Source organism: Phascolarctos cinereus, unplaced genomic scaffold (genome assembly GCF_003287225.1).
Source record: "Phascolarctos cinereus isolate Bilbo 61053 unplaced genomic scaffold, phaCin_HiC Scaffold_9;HRSCAF=440, whole genome shotgun sequence".
In the NCBI taxonomy this organism is placed as follows: Eukaryota; Metazoa; Chordata; class Mammalia; order Diprotodontia; family Phascolarctidae; genus Phascolarctos; species Phascolarctos cinereus.
Genome location: NW_027556402.1, coordinates 182099406 through 182125810, shown reverse-complemented (window position 1 = coordinate 182125810; position 26405 = coordinate 182099406). Strand labels below are relative to the sequence as shown.

Sequence of the window (26405 nt, the reverse complement as noted above, 5' to 3'; positions counted from 1 at the left end):
TAGTACTAAGTTCACTGATGTCAGATGTGGTATGTCCAGGACAGAGAACAACAAAACTATCACCTTCCTTATCTTGGACAGTGCCTGTCTTTACCCAACTTAAGCTTACTTCGACTTTTTAAATTACCAGATAACTCAGTTAACGCATAACATCAAAACCCCAGACTTCTTAAAGATGAACTTCTGTCTAGCCACACACCTCCCCAGCTTATTGCTTTTGGGTTGTTGTTTTTTTTAACCCAAGTCTAAGGCTTTAAATTTATCCTTATAAAAATGTCATCTGATTTTGTTCAATCCAGCATTCTAGTTTCTTGACAATATGATGACATTCTGCCTGTGTCATGCATTGGGTTATTTATTCCTACTAGCTTTGTATCATCTGCAAATTTGAATAAGTATGTTCTCTATGTCATTATTAAAGCCATTAATAAATAAATGTTAAAGAGCAAACTGGCCAATCGCAGACCCCTAGGGAACTCTGCTTGAGATCTCATTCCAGACTGATATCAAAATGTCAGTGATGACTCTTTGGATGCAGCCATTCAACCAGTTCCAAATATACCCAGTTATACTATTGTCCATCCCATATATCTCCATCTCAACTCTATAAACAGCTTAAAGAGCTTTGTCAAATACTTTTCTTAATTCTAAGTAAACTGCACCTAGCATTTCCTTAATCTTAACCTTGTTAAAAAAAAAAGGAGGGCAGGGACTTAGGTTAGGGGTCTGACCTATTTTTGAGGAATTTGTGTTAGCCATTGTGACACTAACCACATTGTAATAATGCATGCTTGGGGCAGCTAGGTGGTGCGGCGAATAGAGCTCTAGCCTTGGAGTCAGGAGGACCTAAGTTCAAATCCAGGCTCAGACACTTAACACTTACTAGCTGTGTGACCCTAGGAAAGTCACTTAACCCCGATCGCCTCACCAAAAAGCAAAATAATAATAATAATAATAATAATGTATGCTATAATTTCACCAAGATTTGAACTGTTGATAGGATGAACATTAGTACTCTGAAACGGTTTCTGGGGAAACATCTCCCCAGAAAGAGTAGCCTCCAGGAACAAAGGAAAACAGCTCTGGGGTTTTGTAAATAAAAACCATCAGTCTGTGTTTTGTTCTCCTTCTTACTGGCAATAAGGTAGTACAGACTGATTCTGTCTTGAAACAGGCCTCCACTATCTTCAAGATTACTAACCACAGAGAAACACATTTTCCCATAGGAACAAAACTGATCTTTATTAACTCCTGTAACTCCATAGCTTTCACACTTACCCCCCTCCTCTCATTGCTTTTCTGTGGTGGGCTGTGTACTTTCAGTGAGCCTAACAAGCTATAAGTACTCAAAATGTACCTGAGGTAGTTGAAGCTGCAGTCTTTCTTAGCTGGCTAATAAACTTCTTCTACTTTCCAGTTTGGCTACTCACTTTATCTGACCTCCAATTACATAGGCCTACTGGTTAAGTCAGATTCTCCTTGGGCTGAGAAAACTCCCACAATAGTGGCTTATAGCTTACAGACTCCATTCTCTTTCCTTTTTTGATAAATCCAGAATTTGCCCTCCTCCAGAAAAGCAGCATCTCTTCCACTTTCTATAATAGTTCAAAGACTACTGACAAACCTTTCAAAAATCTGCATTTTTTTCCTAAATCTATTGGTCAATGAGTAGATGATAATTATAATTAATTAATTACTGTTATTATTATTATAGCTAACATTTATATAGCACTTACTATCTCACAGGCACTGTGTTAAGCACTTTACAATTATTTCATTTAATCCTCTCAACAACTCTTCCAGGAAAGTGTTATTATTTCCCCCTTTTTACTGTTGCAGAAACTGAGACAGCGATAAAGCGACTTGTCCAGGGTCACATAGCTACTAAGTTTCTGAAGGTACATTTGAACTCAATTCTTCTTGACTCCAAGGTCTGTGTGCTATCCACTGTGCCACCTCTCTTCCCCCATCACATATGAAAACTTTTTCATATCCTAGATTATAATCATCTGGTCCTGGTGACTTGAACTCATCAAGAGAGCTAAGTACTTTCTTACTATCTCCCTGCTTTATCTGGAGGATAAGCTTCCCATTAATCACTTTTGTTCTCTTTTTTTCTAATTTAAAGATCACTGTCCTCAGTAAAACAAACTAAACTATACTCAATTCAATGAAAACAGACTTGAGCAGCTCAGGCTTCTCTCTATTATCTCTTGTCGTGATCCCATACACCCTGAAACTTTCTCTTCTCCCTCCTTTAGTCCTCCTCTTTGCCACAAAATAGTTTTTAAAACCCCTTTGTTCTGCCTCTAAAGTCTAACCAGCTTCCATTTATTTCCAGCTTTAGTACTCCTAACACTTTGTACAGGACTGTGCCATTCTTTTGTATTAATCCTCTATTTCCTGGCCTTGATCCTATCTATTCTTAGCTTTTAAAATTCTAAGTTAGTTGAGGAGTTCCCTGAATATTCATATTGGTATGTTTGGACAAGTCATCTTTTTCTTCTTCATCAAAACTCTCTCTTTCTATATTTGGATTTCCTGCTTGAGAGCCCCTTATCACTGCAGGCCTGACTTGCTCTACAGAATTTTTACCTATGGCAGCCCACCTGACCTTTCTCTTTGAAAGCTGCCCTCCTAAAATCTAGGTAAAAGACAGATGATGCTTAGTTTTCCTCTCCTTTATCACAAAATCTAAGAAAGTGTGCTTATTTTCTTCCAATGGTGCCTTCATTTCCACTCCAGAAATCAATTCATCCTGATTGGTCCAGAAGGTAAGTCACTCTCATTGATTTCTCCACCTTTTGTAGAATGAAATTCTTATTAAGGAAAATCAACAGATCATTAACTGCCTTGCTGTTTTGGCAGAGAAAGTTCAAGTAGATGTCTTGAAAATTGGAGATCTTCATAACTATTAATTTTATCATGTCTGTGTGCCAGGCTTGTGACAAATTTTCCAAATCCATCATTTATCTATTGCCTATATCCTTTTTCTGTTCAAGTGGTCCATAGTTCAGTCTAATGACAATAACACTTTTATTTCTTCCTTCACTGATCTTCATACATAAGTTCTCCAGCTCCCCTCTCTGGTTCCCAGATTTCTTGCAATGAGGAATATTCAATGCTGTTTACCACCTCCACCCTCTGCCTTATCCTATTCCCTTTGAATAAGTTGCATCCTTATACAAGAGAAACTCATCTGGTTTACAGAGCTAATAATTTTCTGAACTAGGACTGAACCCCAGGTCTTCTAATTCCAAGTTCATTGCCCTTTCTACCATATCATAACTGCCCCTAGGTAGCCAGAAAAAAAAGTATTCTTACACATAAATCTTTCAGACGAGGCATAACAGGTCTTACTAAACTCAAGATCAAAAATGCAGACACAAAAAAATGGCAAAAGGAGCATGGATAAGTAAATGTACTAAATACATTTGATAGGTCACAAGCAGTACAAGTAGAGAAAATACTCTTCACTTGGGAATGTAGGTCAAAGTATGGAAACACATATGGTATTCCATCTTTTCATATTAACCAAGAGAGGGCATGGACCATTAAGAATTTGTAACTTTCTTGAGGTCTTGGACTAGTGCACTAGGAGTTGGGCATTCTGGATAAAATTCCACATTCATACCCTCATTAACTATTAGAACCCAGGAAAGGCCTCTAGCCTTTCTAGGTCTTGTGACCTCCTCTCTATAGAGTGAGGGTCATAGAGACTAGACAACCTTTAAAGTGTCTTCTAGTTCTAGTTCTGTTTATGTTTCAACTAGTACCTAGCATATCCTGTAGACTCAGATAACATTTAGCAATAGTTAGAACAGATCAATTAAAATAAAACAACTTGTGGTCCTGAAATATTATTATGTAGAGGACGGATGTTACATTGTATTCTGTTGTAGACTCTTTGAAAACATAGTTTTAGTCAGATAGATAGATAGATAGATAGATAGATAGATAGATAGATAGATGAGAATAGGGAATACCTAGCACATAGTATTAGATATTTAGATAGATAGATAGATAGATAGATAGATAGATAGATAGATAGATAGATAGACAGACAGACACATGACAGGCAGGCAAACAGACAGACAGAATTGATTATGCCTTACTACATGCCAGATATTGTGCAAAGTACTGGGAATACAAAAACAAGGAAGCAATATAGTCTCTGTCCTCAAGGAGCTTACATTCTAATGGGGGAAGACAACATATAAATCCATCCTGGAAAGGGAAAGCAAGTAACCAGATTTGGCCATAATGAGCAGACTGTGGATTACAGCTTTGGGTCTAAGCGAAATAAGACATAAGACAAAACCTCACCTCTCAGAGCAGGGAACCCCTTTGGACGGACTCAAAGTTTCTCATAGCAGAAGATGGTCAGAGAATAGGTCCAGGGTAAGGAGATTGAACTCTAGTAAATTGTTGTGGAAGGGAAAAAAAAAGAAGGGAAAGAGGATCAAACCTTTTAAAACTATGTTTTCCCCGAAAGTAACTGAATTATATTGCTATCATTCAGACTTAACTATTGAAGTGTTTTAGAATGAGACATGTCATAACATATCACACAATAGATTAACATCATAGCTAATATCAATTGTGAAACAATTTTAGAGCCACTTTTTAAAGCTTATCTCTGATTTTTTAGGTAGTTTAAGATGCAAAGTCTCAGATTTCTTTTTCTAGACCCTTTATATTCCTATAATCAACTGATAATAATTTAACCAGTGCACGAAAAGCATCAGACTCATGGATCTAGTATTCACTCACCATGGTGACCTTGCATAAATAAATAAATATATATGTATATCTGTATGTATACACACTTACATCTATTATATATGGTATGTTAATATAAATATACATATGTATGTAGGCATGAATGTATATGTATATGTAAGTATGTATTTATACACGTAGATATAGGCTTTGGGTACAGCTTATTCACTTTCCTGTCATCAAAGAAACATAAAACCAGAGAAGAAGATGGCCTCAGAGTAAACAATAGAAAGCCTATATGTTTTACTAGTATGCAGTCAATGTCAAGAGTGTCAGAGGAAGGCCCCAGAATGGTGAGTAGGCTCTCTCAGAAGATTTTAGGGAAAATGTGGTTAACAGTTGCAGAGGCTGACACCTTGCAATCTGCTCTATTGACTAGCCATACCAGTGAAATATGATGCATTGATGGGATTGAATCTAAGGGAAGTGTATTAAAAATATTCACTTCCTGATGATGTTTCCTTTCGGCAAATAGTCCTATTACTGAGTATAAATCAGTTGATGGTAAGAAGAAACGACTGAGAAGCAGGCTAGGTAATAGGGGGAGTCAGCCCAGGAGGGAAAATTTTTAAATTGCTCTAGAAAAAAATCCTAAATAAAAACCTTGCTGTCACAAAACAGACACCTCACCACTCCAGACTCCCAAATCCCTAAGTCTGTCTGAACTCGACCGTTAATTTTTCTAGAATAAACTCTTATGACATTGTATATTTGAAAGCAGGAGGAGGTGGGGGTGTCTGCATCTTGGCTGTTCTATGTCCCTCCCTCTGTCTCCTGTCTGAGTTTGGTCTCTGTTCTTTTCCAGTTGGATCAGCTCCTCTCCTTACCCAATGTGTTTTTCTTTGCTTGCCATAAAAGGCTTCCTTGGAAGCTGTCACTTTAAAAAAAAAAATCAACATTCCCTCCCTTAGCAACAAGCGTTGCTACGCTGGCAGTTTTTGTTATGTGAGCAGCTCCTTACAACTTCGGAAGTAAAGCCTAAGGAAAGCCAGTCCTGACTCCAGCCACTATCCGTTAGAAGATTCGGCACAGGGGCTGCACTCTCTGGTCTCTTGTCTCTAGGCTTAAGAGAACTGAACCTTTCGAGGGCCTTGAGTAAAGTTGCTTCAGGTAAAGAAAGCATTTACAAACATGGTCACAGCCAGGAAGTCGGGGACACTCAGATTTGCTGCGCAAATGCCCAGAATTCAGCCTACCTGTGTACAACAGGAGGTGGATTTCATGAATTTTACATGCCCTGCTTTATGTTGCCTGGTGGCTTTGCTTCTGAAAACAAGAGGGGCACCATTCCAGGTCCTGTGATCACAGACAATTTGGGCTTAGCTCAAATCTGGTACCTGATTTGGAAGCAGGAAATGCAGGCAGCTACCCTGACTCTCTCAGCACTGATTTCAAGGCCTATTTCTGTGCTCCCTTATAACTATTCAGCCTAGTTTGTCTTTGAAGCTTGTTGGAAATATTTTAGTATATTGAGCAGTCTTAGGCCTTTTTATCTTCACTTAAGTAGGAGAGATGTTTGATGGGATAACAAATATAAGCCCCAGGTACTTGTAACATCAGTTTTCTTGGCAATGATTACAGCAAGGGGCCTTATAACCATCACCCAAAAGGTTATTCTGTTCTTTTGAAAAGGCACAAAGATGATATATTAGATGCAGTTTTAAGTGAATTTTTTCCTCTGTAGGAAAGGTGTTATAAAGATGTGTATGTGTATAATTTTACATATTTAATATATGTGTGTTATGTTACATTGCTTGTGCTTATGTATATTATATGTTATTTATAATACATATGTTTTTATACATAGGTAAACGTCAGCCAACATAGTGATATGAATCACTACGTATACAATACTTTGTATATGTATGATATATACACATATGTATTATTTATACACATAGTTGTGTACATCATATGTATTTACATATAAAGTGACTGTTTATAGGGAAATCTATAGGGACTGGACCAGCCATTTCATTGATATAGGGAACTTATAAATGAGGAATGTACACATGTAATTGTAAAGTCTTTTTAAAAAAAGTGTTAGAGCCTTGCCTGAAGCCTGGACAGGTTAAGTAACTTGCTCAGGGTCACACAGCCAGTATGTATGTGCCAGAGTTAGGACTTGAATGCAGGTCTTCTTGGCTTCAAGGCCAACTCTGTATCCACTGTGTTATACATGTATGAGTATATGGCTTCTACATTCTAGCAAAATTATTATATTTTATTACATGTATTTGTGTCATACTGCTAATATTGTTCTCAAATACCTCTTCATGAGAGGTAGCTAGGTAGTGCAGTGGATAGAGCTCTGGCCCTGAAGTCAGGAGGACCTGAGTTCAAATCTGACCTCAGACACTTGACATTTACTAGCTGTGTGACCCTAGGTAAGTCACTTAACCCCAACTGCCTCACAAAAAAAAAGAAAAGAAAAGAAAAGAAATGCCTCTTCATGGAGGAGGCGCTGGGTTGTCAAAGGCTAGGCCAAAAAAGTCCAAAGCATCGTATATCTTATCCAAACTTGAAGTATTTAATTAAGCACCTACTAGGTGCCAGACTGTGCTAGGACTGGGGATGCAACGACAAAATGAGAAGCAGTGCCCTTAAAGAGAATACATTTTACTGCGAGGTAAGGGGTAAAGTCCAGAGCTGTGATTTCATTGGTATAAGAAACTCTTCCTGAGGAATCCTCTCTGCTAATGCAGATCAGCACCTGTTCTGCAGTTTATAGCTTAGAAAATTGACCAGGGCCCTGAGAAGTTAAGTGACTTGTCCAGGGTTACACAGCCAAGGTGTTATCAGAGGCAAGATTAGGTCTTTCTAACTCCAAGGAGAGTGGGTCTTCTGTACACCAAATCAAGCTTTCTCTCTCCAGGGGATACAACACGTAAGCAATATAATGGGGATAATCTGAGGAGGAAGAGAGCAGTCATAATTAAGTAGATCGGAAAAGGTGCCCCATAGAAAATGGCACATGAACTGAGCCAGTAAAGGAACTCGAGATTCCAAGAGGCAGAGGTGAGCAGAGAGGGCCAAACCATGAACTCAGAGACAGAAGATGGAACTTCATATACAGAAAGCAGTGAAGCAAATAGGTTAATCTGGTTTTGATTCCAGAGCACAGGAGTAGAAGCAATACATAAGCCACCTGGAAAAATAGGCTGGAGCCAGACTGCGAAGGCTTTAAATGCCAACCTTACATGTGTGTTTACACCTTGTTTGAGAGACAATAGGGAGCCATTGAAGGTTGTCAAGCAGAAGAATGACGAGATCAGACTTGAGTTTTAGGAAGCTCTGCATGTGTCCCCAGGGTTAGAATTCATGCATGGTGTCTGAGTGCCAGGCTAGCTGAGTTGGAATATATTCATCACTAATGGCCGAAGGATGATAAATTTTGAAGCAAAGATCACCTCCTAAGTTGTGGAGGAAATAAATACTCACCCTAATGGAACTGTAGATCTTATTGAAATATTTATGTTATCTAAATATTATTTTGGAGGGTATAGTCCTATGATTTCATTAATATATGGGATTTCCATTTTGACAACTCCCAAGACAGAAGCATGTACGCATCTTCTCTGTAACTTATAGTCTTCAAGAGTTATTTGGGGAACTGAGAGGTTGTGATTTGCGCAAGGACACACTATGTGTCAGAGGCTGGATTTGAATCTAAGTCTTTCTAGCTCTAGACCAGCTATGCTATGCTGCCTTTCCTAATTATCGCATATAATTTTAATGGAAAATTATATATTCTAGATACAAAGTAGGTACTAAACTTTTTCTTTAGAGTTATTTCCAATCCCTGCTATTAAATGATATGAAGTGGCAGAAATATTTTTCAAATGGTTCATCAATTCAGTGGGTATTTATTATCTCCTATGTGCCTATGGCATCCCTGAATCAGTATGAGTGGGGGAAAACTCATCAGGGATTAGTGAAAAAAGGATAGCTCTGGAAAGAGTGGAGGGAGAAAAATGAGCTGACATTTCCCAGGGTATAGCATGAAATCTGGATTGTCATTGTTCGATGAGATATGAATGATGAGTCTACGAAAAAAGAATTTACTACCAGTTTTAATTTCCTCTCTGAAATATTAAATGTGAAATTATGCAGGTATAAAAAAGAATTGTGAGACAATTTTCAGTATAAAAGTAGGTTTCATTTCCCCATCTTCCCCTAAAACACTTTTATGGTTTTATTTTCCCCCTTGTTCTCTCTACCCCCCCCAAATGGTGGTGGGATGGGGAGAAAAACAAAACCCTTGTAATAAATATACATAATCCAGCAAAACAAATTCCCACATAAGCTATATTCAAAAATATATCTTATTCTTCATCTTGAGTCCATCATCTCTGTTAAGAAGTGAGTATCTTGCTTCATTATCAATCTTCTGGAACCATGATTAGTCATTGCATTTATTAAAGTTTTCAAGTCTTCCTTCTAACATTGGTTCCTCTGAGATTTTCCTGACATTTTTCCAATCTGAGGCACTGGAGAAACACTTATAGATTATACCAACACTTATCAGGACAAGAATGTCCTGTGTCCAAATTACTTAGGGAATTCCAGCCCTAGACCCATCTGAACCCATGGGAAAATGGAAAGTATAGTGAATATAAAGGAAAAGGGAGGATAGGGGACAAGATGGGTGTGGGGGAAGGAAAGACTAACTAGATAATAAGGGTCTTTCATTATTGGAATCTCGGCAGGTAGAGGGAAGCAAATCATGTCAAATAATAGGAGTGTCCTAGGAACATGTGTATAATCAAGAGTTGATTATTTTAGACTAATTTCCTTTGAAGAAAAGAAACAATTGTGCACAGCTTTTCACAGATGAGATGAACTAGAAGGGTGGTGGACAATCTATGGCATGGGTGTTATTGAATGACACCTAAAGCATTTGGGGAAGGCTCTCTACCATACTTTATAATATTCTAGTTCCCCCTACCACTTTTCTTTCATCTCACTCCTTTTCCGTATTTCTCTCTTATTTTCTTTTCCTAACTTTCATTGATGCCTCTTGCTTTGACATCAATTTCACACTGATATTTCCTTTCTCCCATTGAACTCTCCCCTGTTACATAGAGAAAAAAAAAGTTAGCAAAACCAACCAACACAGCAACTACATCTGGCAGTGTAGGCAACATTCTGCATCCTTAGTCATCTACCAAGAGGAGAGAAGTATGTTTAAATACCTGCTCTTTGGAGCCAAGGTTGGTCATTACAATTAGCAAAACTGCCTTTCACTTTTGTTTTCAATTACATTATTATAGTCACTGTGTATATTGCTCTCCCAGTAATTCTTAGAATCTTTAGATTCCTTCAAGGATCAATGGAGGTGCCACCACCTCCCACAAGAAGTCTTTTCTGACCCCCTTAGGTTTTCAGTATTCTCTCCTTTCTAAATTATTTTGTATTAATTGTTTGTTTATGTGTTGTGTCCCTCATTCCACATTACAGTAGAATGTAAGGTCCTTAAGGGCAAAGATTATTCTTTTGGGGAGAAGGGGTCTTTCAATCCCTAGCACCTTACATAGTGGCTTGCATGTAATAGATGTTTAATAAATGTTTATTTATTGGAATTGAACAAAGCATACTGAGTCTAGGGACCATTCGTCCTATTTGCTTGAAACATAAGGGGATTGAAGTGAAAGGAGGTTACAGTGAGATTTGGGGGGAATGGGTCCAGTACCACCAGGCTAAGAAGTTTATCTATTATCCTGGAGCAATAAGAGGCCACCAAAAGTTTTTTAACAGAATTACATGACCAGATATCTGTGCATAAGAAAGACTGATCCAGTAACAATACGAAGGGAGAGAAGAAGAAAATATTAGGAAAATATTTGGGGATGATACCTTAATGGTCAGATAGATAAACCTGTATTAGAATTATAGCGGTGGGAGTAGAGGAGGAGGAAGAGGAGTTAGACAAGTGGTCCCATTTGTCAAGGGAGATCATAGAATTAACTTTCTATTTAAATAAGATAAATTTAATAAACCTTAAACTGCAGCTTAGCTGGAGTTCTACTGGAACAGATGATGATTTTGTCCTTTGGTTTTATAGTATTCTTACTAATGTTCCACAAGCATTCATCCTGAGCCATACTCAATTCAAGCATCCTCAACAACAACAACAACACAATACAACACCACAAAATGCCTGATTTCTTTGTTTTTACTTTGCTGCTCAGGGATCCAGAAATGAGTCACAAAGAAGAAAAACTGAAAATAATCTCAGAGGTAAGTAGATGCTTACATGATTTTTTTAGGGTTCTTAATGAGTGAAGAAATCACATTAATAATAAACATCTATTTCTAGTGAATCTACTGTATATGGAGTATACTCTGCTGAGAGCTATGCTGGTAAATATTTAACAATTTGCTCTTGGAACTTAACCCTTCCCAGCAATACAAGGATCTAAGACATCTACAAAGGCCTCATGATGAAAAATGCTATCCACATCCAAAGAAAGAACTATGGAGTTTGAATGCAGATCGAAGCACACTATTTGCTACTTTTTTCTCTTCTGTTGAGTTTTGTTTCCTCTTTCTGATGGTTCCTCCTATTGGTTCTAATTCTTACTTACAACATCACTAATGTGAAAATATGTTTAATAGGAATGTATATGTATAGCCTATATCAGATTGTTAGCCATCTTGGGGAGGGTGGTGGGGAGGAAGGGGGAGAAAAATTTTAAACTCAAAAGCATGTGGAAGTGATTGTTGATAAATCAAAATAAATTAATTAAAAAAAACCACATTAAAGAAAACAATTCACTCTTGAGGGAAAATGGCCTACTTTTAAGTTTAATCTGTTTTATTAACATTTTCTCCATCACCTTCTTAAGTCTAGACAATCAATAAAGAAAGAAATTAAGCCCTGATTTAGTGTTCACTGATTTCCAAAGTATAAATACTCTCCCTGAAAATTTCACAATCTTCAAGCCTGTTCAAGCTGGCCCCAGCACACCTCTGACTCTACTCAGCATTTGGGACAAAAGAAAATAATTCTCCATTTTAAAGTGTTTTACAATTTTACAAGGAGATAGGCTGTTAAAGTATATTATTCCCATTTTTTCAAATGAAAAACAGTTACTGTCCTCAAGGAGTTTAAAGTCAACCTAGATGTTAAGCAAGTTTATTTCTCTTCATTTCTTGAATACTGGAAGACAGAAATTGTACTTGTTGTGTGACCTTGGTCAAGTCATTCTTTTCTAGACCTAAGTTTCCTTTCATGTAAAATATGGGCTGAATTCTAAAGCCCATTCAAATTCTCATGTTCTATGGTTCCGGGGAGGAGATTCTCCTTCACCTCCTCCTCCTTCATCCTCCTCTTCTTACCCCTCCCAAGATAGTTGCAAAACATTCACCCCGTTTCAGTTCCCCTACTCTCTATAGGTCAAATGTATTTTCTGGCAAACTTATCACTGCATGATGACTCCTCCTCTTCTGTCAACACAGTCAAGACAATTTCCCTATTTATTCCCAGAAAGCTTTCTTGCCTCTGAAGCAGCTCCTAGGACCTGCCTTATAGGATTAAAGCTCAAATGAGATGAAGTATTTATAGTGCTTTATAACTATAAAGTGGTTTCTTATTATTAACTCTCCAAAACTACACATTTTCCCTATCAGCCAGTATGGTTGCCCCAGAATATGTCCTGAATAAAAGGACCAGAGCAATTTTTGTGGAATCTAGATAAACACTTGTAGGGCCAAAGGCAAATTATGAGGAGATCAGAAAAAACATCTACTAGAATAAAATTTCTGTGAACCCACCTATGATAGGAGGCAACATGGTATAGTAGAAAGACCACTGGCACTGTAGTTAAATGGCCTGGGGTCAAACCTCACCTCTAAGCTCAATATATACATATATATATATATACACACACACACACACACATATATACATATATATACATATATATGTATATATATGTATGTGTGTGTATAAATATATGTGTGCATACATATACATACATACATACATATATACATAAACCTACGTACATACACATATATGCATATGTGTACATGTGTATTCAATAATAATTAGATAAACATTTATTAAGTGCTTCCCTGTGCCAGGGATACAAAAAGAGGTAAAAGACAGTTCCTATCCTCAAGGATGTTGCAATATATGATCTGGGGTGAGTTACCAACTCCCTGGGCTTCAATTTCCTCATCTGTAAAATGAAAAGGTTGGAACATATGAAGTCTGAAGTCTAGATCTCTGATCCTATGATCTGATATAAGGTCATGAATGAATCTCTGTCTACATATAAAAATGTATATATTTACTTATATATGTAATAGATACATGGATATCTATGACAGATATGGAGGGAGGGAAGGATGGAGGGAGTGAGAGCAAAAGAGTGAAAGAGAGAGAGAGAGAGAGAGAGAGAGAGAGAGAGAAGAGAGAGAGAGAGAGAGAGAGAGAGAGAGAGAGAGAGAGAGAGAGAGAGAGAGACAGCCCTCAATAATAATAATAAAGAAATCTAATGGAATTACACAATGTTAGAAACAAAGAGGGCCTTAAAGGTCATGTAGTCAAACTCTACTATTGTACAGATGAGGAAATTGAGGCCCAGGAGAGTTAAGTGACTCTCCTAAGATTACACAGATAGTAAGTGACAGAGCCAGGATCTGATCAGAGTCTCTGACTCCTAGTGCAGTGTCCTTCATATCACATCACCTGGTGCCAACAATGATGACGACATTTATGGTGGTGTGGTGGCAGTGATGAGGGTAATGGTTACGTTCAGTGAGGGATCTGGTTTCCTAATTCCTAATGAAGGCTAACAGAACTAAGTAGAGGGACTGAGCCTTTTCATCTTTGCTGTGATTTTGTCTTTAATATTTAAAAATACAGTACCAGATCTTTTACTGTTAAATTGTTTTAAATTTAAGCAAATAAACCTACACTTCAACTTTTTATTTTTTTTTTTTGGACAAAGGAGTTTGTTGAAAATGAAGATGAGGAGGCAGAAAAACTGAAGAAAAAGTTGAAAGTCCAAAAACAAAGAAGAAAGAAACAGGTAGGGTTATTACTATTTTGACATTTGTCTTTCTTTTTAATTAATGTCTAACTTTAACAATGTTGTAGCATCTTATGGGTACCAGCACAGCACATGGGTTCTTCTTCCATTACTCCTTGCTTTCTAACCAAACCTTCTCCTTTTCTGGTCATAAACCTCTTTCACTTCTTTCATGAAGGTGGCCTTCATTGGGAATATACTACAGCCTCTTCAGACCCATTCCATAGCTCTCCATTGCCTTTCAGTGGTCTGCAATTTCAATTCTATGGCGATTGTATTGAGTGATTTGTAGTTGTACTACATTACCAAAATATGTGACTGCATGAGAGATGTGGTTTTGTCAGCTTGAGGAATCCCCCTCCACAAATTCAGATACCTAGCTATCTACCCCTAACCTTATATGCTACAGAACTCATAACCAATATGACTGAAGATAAGTTTACATAGAGAGGCTTCATAACTTTTCCAGCATCACATAGTTAATGTCAAAGGCTAAGTTTGAACTGAGGACTTCCTAACTACAAACCCAGTTCTCTATCCACTATGGCACATTGCACCTATCCCCTAGAGAAATATTGGTATTTAAAAGTTGTTTTTTTCATGGAAAAGCTTAAAAGTACTCTGTAATTCCTCAAATACAATCAAATTTGCTCTCTTCCTCATGTCTAATTCTGGACCCAGTTCATTATCCACTTTCAAGGTCTGAACAATTGTGTAGTAATGGATTAACTCTGTGGTTATCCATTCAATTACATATAATAGTCTGGATAACTGGCAACCAAGAGACCTAGAGAAAGGGTTCTTCACCTGGGGTCCCATGGCTAGATTTTAGGGAGTCCATGAGGTTGGTTGGAGAAAAAATTACTTCTTTATTTCAATATAATTGGCTTCCTTTGTAATCATATATTTTATCTCATACATTTAAAAAATATTATTCTGAGAAGGGCTTCACCAGACTGCCAAAGAGATACATGACATAAAAAGAGTAAGAAACCATGGGCCAGAAGAAGTCTTCTAGTATGTTGAGAAGAGCTCTTGTTAAGGATTTATGGTAGGACATGGGCAAGAGTCATATGGGATTAGGAGGCTTCAATGAATTGTGATCTGCACTGCACTGAGGTTGCAGATCCCTTAAAATATTAACATTGTTTTTATTTTTAGTACTTTACCCACAAATTTTTTTACTTTACATCTCAGCATGTAACTAAACTAGCATCCTCATCATTATCCTCTTTCTCCTCCTTTTCCTCCTCCTCCTCCTCATCATCATGTCAACATTTATGTAGTTCTTTTAGTTTTACGAGTAGTTTTACATGTGTTATTTCATTTGATCCTCACAACTATGAGGTAGGTGCTGTTATTATTCCCATTTTATAGATTAAAAAACCAAAGTTGAGAGAGGTCAAGTAATTTGTCCAGGGTCACACGGCTAGCAAATGTCTGAGCAAGGGATCGAATTCAAGTATTCCTGACCCCAAGTCCATTATTCTATCCTCTGCACCACCTAGATGCCTCCCCATGGTAGCATTGGGAGTTGGACATGGGGTATAACCTATCATGTATTCATGAATTGTTTACTAGGCTAAACTTCTCTTGAAGCTGAGGAACAGAAATGAATGTGGACAGGAGGGGAGTTTAAGGACCAATCTGCCTAGTGGCCCAATCACTGCAGATTCAGAGTCAGGTGGCAAAAAAGTCATGACAACCTAAAAGGTAGAGGAATTATCTCTTACTACAATCTCAGTCAATTACTATCCTTAGGTGGCCAGCCATGTTGGACTCTGGATTGAGGAGAAAGGCCTCCATTTCCTTTTAATTCATGCTTATCCCTTTCTGACTTTCACATTTGTGGAGAGGACCACCTACGACTTTCTGAGTTCAGGGAGATCAAAGAATTGTGACTGGATGACAAAGCTAGGGATGCTAATTTGATCTGATGCTCACAAACAAAAGGGAGTGGAACTTAGCAGAAAGAAGCAGTGGACTGAAGGTATGAAGATCTGAGTTTGAAACCTGCTGCTGATACTTAAAAGCTGTGTAATCTTGGACAAGCCACTTAGCTTCCCTGTATCTGAATTCCCTAACTCTAAAACAGGAATTCTATGAATTCCTGAACTAATTTTACAGAGTTATAATAAGTTCTTAGATAGATATCAGCTACTTTTATTATTGCTATTAGCTAATCACTAGAAGATAGATGATCTTAAAGTTCTTTATATTAGGAATTTAAAAAAAAAAACATTTTTAGGGCAAATGACTAGCCCCAGGAGAGGAACCTGAACTAGAAATTGTATTTCCCACCTAGAAGCATGGTAAGTGGTTGAATTCTAGGTGGATAGGAATGTAGAATTAATGGTAATAATAATATAGTATTTTAGATTTTATAAAGTGCTTTACAAATATTGTATTATTTCATCCTCACAACAACCTTATGAGGTAGGTTCTATTATTATCCCCATGTTACAGATAAGGAAACTGAGGTTTAGAGAGTTTAAGTGACTTGCCCAGGGTCACACAGCTACCAAGTATCTGAGGCAGATTCGATTCAAACTCAGTAGTCAGTCAGTCGGTCAATGAACATCTATTAAGCACCAACTTTGTGCCAGGCATTATGTTAAGTGCTGCAGAGTGGGAAAGGTAGACCTCATTCAAAGTACAATGAAAAAGAACTCTGGTTCTGGAGTCAAAGGACTCCATTTAGTATCTGTTTGGCCTTAGGCAAGGTACTTTGCCTCCTAGACCTCAGCATCTTTCCATGTAAAGTGATGAGATTGGACTGCCTGGCCACCTTCCAGTTCTAGATCTGTGATTCTAGGATCTGCCAGTTGATTAGAACACAAAAATCCATCCTCTGTCTTCTGGGTCAATGGTATACTTAATAAAAGGCTGCCCCCTCTGAATTATTCTTGAACCATGCTGAGGTTTAGATCCTGGGGATCTTAGATGTTTCAGAGGCTGCCTTTTGTCTTGGGAACTCCTTCAGTTCTGGAGTGGCGAACTGGGATGGGTTATGCAAACTTCTGGATCTTGAAGGTAGAGAACTGAGCAATTCCTTTCGAGGTGCCTCAGTCTGCTGGGCTGGGGAAAGGGATGGAAAGGAAAATTTCACTTGAAGCGGAGGTGGCTCTGTGCTGCCTGGACCCTTCTTTCCTAAAACAATGGGTACAAGGAATACTCTTGGAAGCTTTGACGTGGTTTTGGAGCCAGTCACTTCCACTCCCAACAAGGCCTATAAGTATCATTTCCTGATTTAAGAGATTAGATATTTCTGTAAGAGAGAAAGCTAAGAGAGTGACTGAATACCAGGCAGAAAGGAAAGAAAACCTTTGGACTGGCCTGAAGACACAAATCAAAGTGGTCTATAGATGGCAGTGCAGGCTTAAAAATCCCTGGCGCACTCTCATTTTTCCATACCAAGCCTTGAGATTTCCCTTCTTTTTTAACCAATTTGTTGGATTCAGCTGGGACAGGAATCCTGCCTCCCAGGATCTGAGCTGGCAATCCATCCCTTCTCACCAGACCCAAGGAGGGCATCCTCTCTGCCTGTGAACAACCTCATTTTAAGGTAAAAGGCTTTAGAGAAGATACCATCGATAGGGCCCATACAGAGCGCAACTCTTTTGTCCTGGAGCAGGGAGACAGAGTGAGCTTTGTAGAATCCAGGTTCCCGGTGGAGGCAGGGGACGCCATCTTGAGCAGCACGTGATGCCTCTGGCATCCTAGGGGCTGGGTTAGCCTGGGCACAGATCAGATTAAATGAGGAGAGAGGGATGCAAGCTGGCTGGGGAAAACCAATGGAGTCTGACGAGGAAGCATACAGAGTAGCTTAGAGACACTGCCACAGATGTGGTTGGCTCACAGTGCCTGCCACTGGGGAAAAGAGCCCCCAATGGTCTCAGCTCCTAGCACTTCCAGATCCTCTAAGGACCACCCCTTTCCATACCCAAACACCTCGGGGTTCATGTGAAAACCCTTTGATATGAGAGAGAAAAGAGGGGCAGGAGGTGGGGGCAGCATGGGGAGAGGTATCTCCAGTCCTTAGGATTCCTGGCTAGGGACAGCCACTGCTTGTGGGGCAAATTGGGGCTGAGCAAGGGAGTAGAGAGCAGAGTTTAGGAAGCCCAGAAGCAACATGTGGTAGAGGGAAGCATTGAGAGAGACCTCACCATTTTCTCCACCCACTGTTTATCTCAGTTCCTGCTCAGACATGTCTAGAATTGAGTGGAAGAAAGAAGGAAGCAGTGAGTAGTTTCCCTAATAATCCAGGGCCAATGAGATGTTTGGGCACTTTGAGAGAGATTCCCAAATCTGTTTTTGAACCTGGGAACACTATTGCTTTGTTCTGGCTTTCTTGTATTACCACCCCCCTATAAATGGGGTTATCTATTTATATTTTAAATAGTAACAAATTAAAATATTTGTTTAGAGATTTGTTAGTAACATTATAACAGACAACGTCAAAAAATTAGAATCATAATCAATTTACAATGAAATTTTTTGTCTAGAAAAAGCAGCATGATTGAATGGGGAAAGGCCACCAGATGTGGAAGACCTAAGTTCAAATCCCAACACTGTCACTGGCACCCAAGTGATATCGGGCAAGGCATATTTCCTCTGGACTTTCTTGTCCTTATCTGTAAAATGAAGCAATTGGTCTAGGTTCCCTGAAGACCATTTTTTGACTCTAAATCTATGATCCTATAAACCCTACTTCAGTGGAATGTCATGTTCTAACTTCTATTTGATCCACCTCTTTTAAAATTCTTCCTTTTTTCCAGTATATTGGAATAATAAGGTGGCACAGAGGATAGAGTGCCAGGCCTGGAATCAGGAAGTCATCTTCATGAGTTCAAATCTGGCCTCAGACACTTACTAGCTGTGTGACCCTGGGGAAGTCACTTAACCCTATTTGCCTCAGTTTCCCAATCTGTAAAATGAGCTGGAGAAGGAAATGGCAAACCACTCCAGTATCTTTGCCAAGAAAACCCCAAATGGAATAACAAAGAGTCAGACACAACTGAAAATGAGTAAACACACGCACATAATGGAACAGTGGAGACTCATTTCCTAAAGTATGGGGATGGTGGTGTTTTGTAGGTATTTCAATGAACCTTTTACCTTGATGTTTACTCAGCTGCAGGACTCTGGCCTTGAGGAACAGTTGGAAGGGGCAGCTAATCTCACCTTGCAACAGGAGCAGCATCAAGACGGCTCAGAACCGAACCTCCTAAGCATGGCCATCCGACGAGGGCCACGGAGTGAGTTTGTCTCTAATTCATTCAATAAGTGATCGCTACATGTTTACTACAAGCTCACCACTGTGGTGGGTTTGTTTGCTTGCATGTTTGTGATCAGACCCATATAGAGAAAACTTTTATTGATATAGAAAACTCCTAATCGAGGAACTTCTCCTGCAAGCACAAATTAGCATGCTCTCTTCAACATGTAATCGAAGATATCTTAGAGGTAAAGTGATCCAGAGGGTAGAGTACTAGACCTAGAGTCAAAAAGATATGAGTTCAAATATGGCCTGAGAGACTTACTAGCTGTATGACCCCGGGCAAGTCACTTAACCTCTATCTGTCTCAGTTTCTTCATCTGGAAAATGGGGGGGGGGGGAATAATAGCACCTACCTCCTAGGGTTGTTGTGAGGATAAAATGAGATATTTATAAAAATGTTTACCAATATTAAATTGCTATATAAATGCTAGTTTATTATTATTAAATATTTGGTGCACTAAGAAATTAAGTGACTTTCCAAGGATCACAGCTGATATTTATCTGAACCTAGGTCTTCCTGACTCTGAAAGCTAGCTCTCTATCCATGTGGTGAGTTTTATGGTTGCTTCATGTGATGGATTTTATGAGTAATTTTTTTAAAAAATCAAGACAATCTGATGTCCATTTCCAAAGGACCTTAAAAATCTTCTTAGAAAGTTAGGCTATATACTCGGGGCCAAGGCAGTGTGTGATTAAGTGCAAAAATGAATGATACATACTAAATTCCAGAGGATTTATTTCAGAGAAGAGAGTGGGCTAAAGTATTTATGGAAGGATTCAAAGGTGATATGGGACTTAAGTGGCCCTGGCCCTTTAAAAAGATCCAGATTCTAGTCTCGTGTATGACCTTGGGCAAGTCACCTAATCACTATGGGCCTCAGTTTCTTGGAGTTATGCTGTATGATCTCTAAATCAAAAAATACCTTGGAGGCCTTAAGAGTTCCCTTTAAAAAAATAATTAACTGTGTAGGATATTTGACTGTACATGGGCTTTTCACTGCCAGTAAAAGACTGTAGCTTGATCATCCATTTGCCTGACTTCTTTAAAAAAAAACGTAGGGTAGAATTAAGAGATTGCTTATGAAATACAATTCAATTCAAAGGACAGTTGTTAACTGTCTATTATTTGTGAAGCACCCTACAACTTTAAAATAACATTTTTTAAGTAATGTTACGTGCATTTTTGTTATCTACCTCCCTTGCCTGGAATTCTTTCCCTCCTCATCTCTACCTCTAGGCTTCCCTGGCTTCCTTCCAGATTCAGTTCAAGACTCACCTTCTGGAAGAAGCCTTTCCCAGCCTTCCTTAATGCTAGTACCTTCTCTCTGTGATTATATCTAATTTATCTCATATATATATATGTGTATGTGTGTGCATATATATATATATATATATATGTATGTATATATATATTCTGTATATGTATTATGTACACACACTAAAGGGAAGAGACAAGATGCAAAAAACAATTGTGTACATACTAATTTATTATGTAATGTTACATATATAACTTATTGACTATGATATATAATATTATAGAATTATATTATAATAGTATGTATACATAGCATGTATATGTACGTAGTTGTTTTTTGCATCTTGTCTCTCCCTATTAGATAGTGAGCTCTTTGAGAACAAGGACTGTTTTGGTCTTGTCTTTCATTGTATTTCCAACATGTAGCACAGTGCCTGGTACACACTTAATATATGCTAAAAATAGAGGGATAGTTAGTAGACCTGTGATTTCATTGGTCTAGGAAAATCCTAGGTAAGAAAACTACTTCTATCAGTGGAGAATGGTGATTTCTCTGCACCTTAGCTATAGCCTTAGCTGCCTAAAGCACCAAGGGCTAAGTGACTTGCCTATGGTTGTAGAGCTCACGTGTCAGAGGCAATGCTTGAACTCGGGTCTTTCTAGCTCTGAGGCCACCTCTAGATCCACTATTCACACAATCTCTGCTACTTATTTTTAATAGGGAAAGGAAAAGTTCTCCACTAATGTTCTCATCCAATCCCTCATCATGGCATGGAAGTTAACCTCTGTTCTTGAAATCCATGCCAATAGACTGAAGTCTCTGATAGGTCCTATCCAAATGGAAATGCTTTGAGTAAGGGCCTAGTGGTGGACTATGTGTCTGCTGGCTGCAGCTGAATATGATTATAATCAAAACTATTCATCACCAGGTTGGCTGCAGGGTGTTGAGGTTTTCACAATTGCATTTCTTGAAAACCACCTACGGAGTTATAGAGAGGAGTGTGGTTTGTGTTATTACAATCTCAACATTAGAGTACCTATGCCAATGAAATCATAGGTTATTGATCTTTTAAAGTTATACATAATTAAAGAATACATGCAACTAGATGAATTTTCTCCCCTTTGAAGTAGTTACCTTGAGATATTATGCACTTATTCCAATGATGCTGCCATTGGCGTAACACTTGAAATTCTATTTTCAGAATCAGTTCATAAGTCATGCAAGAATATGAGTTTTGTTACTTTATAGTCATGCTCCCCATTTGGCCAGAAATGGTATGATTTAATGTAATCATGACCACTGACTCACAATTACTTCTGGCTACTTTGAAAAATAGAATTCACTTTCAAAGAATTACTAATATGTGTCACTATTGAGGTTATTGCAAGGGATATGCTTGCTGCAGACAGACGTGGTTGCTGTTTTTGCTGAACAGTTTATTCAAGAGAGGGTCTATCAGAGAATGAGGCACAAGTTGTCAGATATAGTCAGTGTGACAGTTTCGAGTTGCTTAACTGTACTTTGTTATGAGGGAAGATTCTGTTGGATTAAGAGGATAAGGTTTGGAAAGGATAGCAGTGTTTTTAAAAATGCAACAATAAAGCATTTTGAGGACACATTTCAGGCTCTAAAGAACTTCTAAAACTGTTTTTGAGCAGTGACAGCAATACTGGAACAAGCCTGTACACATCCAAAGTGCCTCCTTAAAAGGGATAATAGATCTGGAGCCCAGGAACCTCAGAGGCTATCTTATCTACCCACCACATTTTACAGAGGAGGAAACTGAGGCCCAGAGAGTTTAAGTAGCTTAACCAAGATCACATGGATAGTAAGGGCCAGTGGCATGATTCGAATTCAAACCCTCGGACTCCCTGACTCTGGAGTCAGTACTCTTGCCAGTATACTATAGTCACCTTTGCTATAACTCCTCCTTTCTATTCCCATTGCTACCACCAGGCCTTCATTATCACTTCTTAACTGTTGTGATAGCTACTCACTACTCTTCTCACTTTCTAGCTCCTGCCCTTCTCTGAAATGTGGTTCACATCCCTGCCACATTAATCTTCCTCATATACAGGTCTGATACTTGTTACCTGCCAGTGGAGGCTCCTAACTGCCTCATGAATACAATGCAGATGCCTTAGACTCCCACTGAAGGCATTCCATAATCTAATGCCACCCAGCCTGCCTAGCCTTGCTTCCAACTACTTCCCTCTAGCTTTTCTATGTTCTACCTCAGCTGGACCCCTTGTTATTTACTCTATATGCCTTGCTTCACCTGTCTCTGCATCTTTCCTTTTGCCGTTCTCTATATCCTGAAAAGTCTTACTTTCCCTCCATGCCTATTCAGTCCTACCCATCTTTCAAGAATCAGCTCAAGGGGCAGCTAGGCGGTAGATAGAGCTACAGCCTTGGAGTCAGGAGGACCTGAGTTCAAATCCGGTCTCAGACACTTGACACTTACTAGCTGTGTGACCCTGGGCAAGTCACTTAACCCTGTTTGCCTCACCAAAAAAGAAAAAGAAAAAAAATTAAAAGTTAAAAAAAGAATCAACTCAAAAACCTCCTCTACCATGAAAGCTCCCCTGATTTCTCTTTCCTCTCTTCCCACTCCCCCAAGTTGGAAATATCTCCTTCCTAAAGCCTCAAATAGCATTTTATATTTTTCTTATTCACAAAGGTGGCATGAATGACCTGACATGTTAGCCACATCAGCCATGCATAGTATGCCCAGTTAACTTATGTTAATGTCTTCTTGCATATCATTTCAATATTGGCTAATCAGGGCTATAGATATTGCCTTGTGAAGTCAGCTGAAATGAAGTGTTTTTTAAATGTCTAATACCTTCACTGCCCAGAAGAAATAAGACAAAATTCATTAGTGTTGCTAGATTCATTTCTAGTCCTGAGGAAATTAACCTTTGATAGCAAATGATTGCTAGCTTCTTAACCACCACCCACATGCTGTGTCAGTTTGGACATCACCCAAATGAGTTATAGTCACCAAAGAGTTTTAAGTTTGACCATAGTTTGACCCTTAATTTCCCAGTCCCTTTAGCTGCTGCAGCCTTTCCCTCTAAGGTTCTAAAAGAGCTACAGTATAGAACAAATAAACAGAAGCACAGGTGTGAAACATCAACAGTAGGCAGGAACTTCATAATAGAAGCAATGTTCTGTATGGATTTCATCTATTGCTATTCAGTTATTCAGTTGTGTCTGACTCTTAGTGACCCCATGGACCTTAATACTGTCCATGGAGTTTTCTTTCCAAAAATATTGGAATGGTTTGCTATTTCCTTCCCCAGAGTACTGAGGCAAATACAGATTAAGTGACTTGTCCAAGGTCACAAAGCTAACAAGTGTCTGAGGCCAGATTTGAATTCAAAAAGATGGGTCTTCCCCACTCCAGGCCCAGCACTCTATCCACTGAGCCACCTACCCTCCATGAGTCTTGTCTGTACCTAATTCAAATGCAGAATGTCTTTTCCTATTAGAATGTGGAGTCCTTGAGGTAGGGACTGTTTTTGCCTTTAAAAAAAAAATCCCCAGCCCTTAGCATACTGTAGAACATAGAGTAAGTGCTTAATAAATGCTTATTAGTTGACCAATTGATTGATTGAATGAATGAATGATACCAGAGGTGCCAAGACTTGTTTTACAAGCAGCAAAAATTAACAAACCTTAGAAACTAAAACTTGATATCTATTTTTTTAAGTCATGTTCCAAGTGAAATCAATATCCTAAAAAGTACACATTTCCCCTTCAGCCCCTCTGCTCCCATCTTGTTCTGACTCTTCAGGGAGTAGCTATCAAATGTTAAGTAGGTTCTGATAAACACAGATTTCTTCATTACTAACAGCTGTTCTCTATTTCTGTGATTAAAATGACTATTTTAGGGCCAACTTCTCAGTGTTGGTTAAAAAAAATGGTTTAGAATCCAGTAGAATTTGAGATTACTTAGAGGAAATGGCCAGTTTATTTCAAGGGGAAACTTTTAAAACTTTCAGGTCTTGGAGGGACAAGCATAGTAGACTTAAAAAGTGGCATAAGGGGTATTTGTATTTCACACATAATGTTTCTAACTCACAGCAACAAAAAGAATAAATTAGGTCTAGGATATGTTTCCAAATACTGAAAAAGAGTATAAGTGGATTTTAGGAAATTGTTCGAAAGGAGAATTAAGACCAGCCCGAGGCACGATTGTCAAGGTAAAGGTTATCTTTGGCCTGATAGACTTTATTCTTCCTTTAGAGGTTCTTTTCCAAGGTTACCACTAAGTCGCCAGGACAGGGCTGACTGGACATGAGAAACCAAGACCAGAAGTCCAGCTACTAAGGAGAGGCCTGGAAGATAGTGCAATTGTAAGCAAATAAAAGATCAGATCAAGACCAGGGAAATCAACTCAAGCCGGACAAAGTAAGCAGAGTCCAAGGACTTAGGAAGAGCAGTGTAAGGATCCTCTGTTCCTAGGTTAGAATCTGTTTACACTTCGATGTGGGTGGCTCAATTAGAGCAAAATGAAGTTAGAAGCCTGTGTAAGAATCCTGCTTCTGATATTGGCAGGGGTTACACTAAGTCATAGACATGCAAAATTGGACCAGTCTCTATGCTTTGGTGTCTAAGTACTACCTCTACTTCAGGGCTCCTTTCTACTATTCTTGTCTCTCTTTCATTACTGAAGTTTACCTGTTCTTTATCTCAGGACCAATTCTCCAGATTACTAAACTGTCAACTAGCCTTATAATTAATCTGTGCTAATGCGAGAGGGGAATCGAAGTACATTTTAACAGTGGCCTTCTGGAAATAGTGTCTCTGCCTCCTCTACCTAATCCAATAATTACTTTAATGCTCTGGTAACATGGAAACTTTTCACAATCCTAAAATCATATTGTGTAGGCTATTCTCTCAGATGAGGCAGCTAAAGGGCACAATAGATAGGGCACTGGGCTTGAAATCGGAAAGACTCATCTTCACGAATTCAAATCTGGCCTCAAATTACTAGCTGTGTGACCCTAGGCAAGTCACTTAACCCTGTTTGCCTCAGTTCCTCATCTGTAAAATGAGCTGGAGAAGGAAATAGCAAACTGCTCCAGTATCTCTGCCAAGAAAACCCCAAAGAATCAGACACTGAAATGACTGAAAAACCAAAAAATTCTCTCAGCTCTAGTTAGACATTTCATTTTCATCAGCATATTTCTGCAATGGAAACTCTACAAATGAAAATTGGCCATTTGTCTGTAAGTTAGAGTCTTAGAGAGTTGACTGCAGTCACAGAAAGGTTAAATGATTTTCCCACAGTCACATAGCTAATACATGTCACAGGCAGGATTTGAACCCAAGTTTTCCTAACTTCAAGGCCAGCCTTCTTTGCACTATACTATGATATTACCTCTCATTTAAACATTTGTAGCCATAATGCATATCCCATTATGTCCTTTTCAGAAGCATACAGCCTAGGAATAATAATAAAATAGCTCTCCCTAAGGTAGCACCTTTGTTACATAGTTAGATGTCATAGCAGTTAGTGTGTTGGACTTTGAATCAAGAAGACCTGAATTCAAATCTTCCTCAGTCACTTAATAGCCATGAAACCCTGGGCAAATCATTTAAACAGATACCTGATGGTGGAGAGGTAATGGTGTTTTTATACACATATTAAAAAGCAATATCCATTGAAGTAGTTATGGGACAAATCAAAGGCTTACATCTTACTGTTACCCTTCCAACTATTAGTCTGCTCACTCCTAAACTACCTTATATTTAACTATTTGTATATTTTTGTATTTGTTCACTGTATATTCATGCTAAATCTATTTATATATTACATTTATATAAGATCCTTTTGAATGAGGATTGTTTCATTCTTTTTACTTGTAACTACAGTATTCCACACACCTCTTTATTAAGCATGTACTAGGTGCTTAATCAATACTTATCAATTGATTGATTAATAGGTAGGACTGCTGAGGAAGAGAACTTCATAGATTTGAATTTCTAATCTCTTGATTAATCTGATAAGTCACTCCACTTTTCTCAAGGAAATCT

At 38.5% G+C, this 26405-nt stretch overlaps 1 protein-coding gene across 1 annotated transcript in view; it reads left to right on the top strand.

Annotated features, from left to right (window-relative positions):
- Nucleotides 1–5718: 5718 nt before the first annotated feature.
- Nucleotides 5719–26405, top strand: part of CC2D2A (coiled-coil and C2 domain containing 2A) — a 145202-nt gene continuing 124515 nt past the window's right edge. The window contains 4 exon segments of the mRNA XM_078148334.1: nt 5719–5892; nt 10974–11022; nt 13743–13823; nt 18958–19081. Coding sequence (XP_078004460.1) covers nt 10984–11022; nt 13743–13823; nt 18958–19081 — 244 coding nt within the window. The 5' untranslated portion in view covers nt 5719–5892; nt 10974–10983.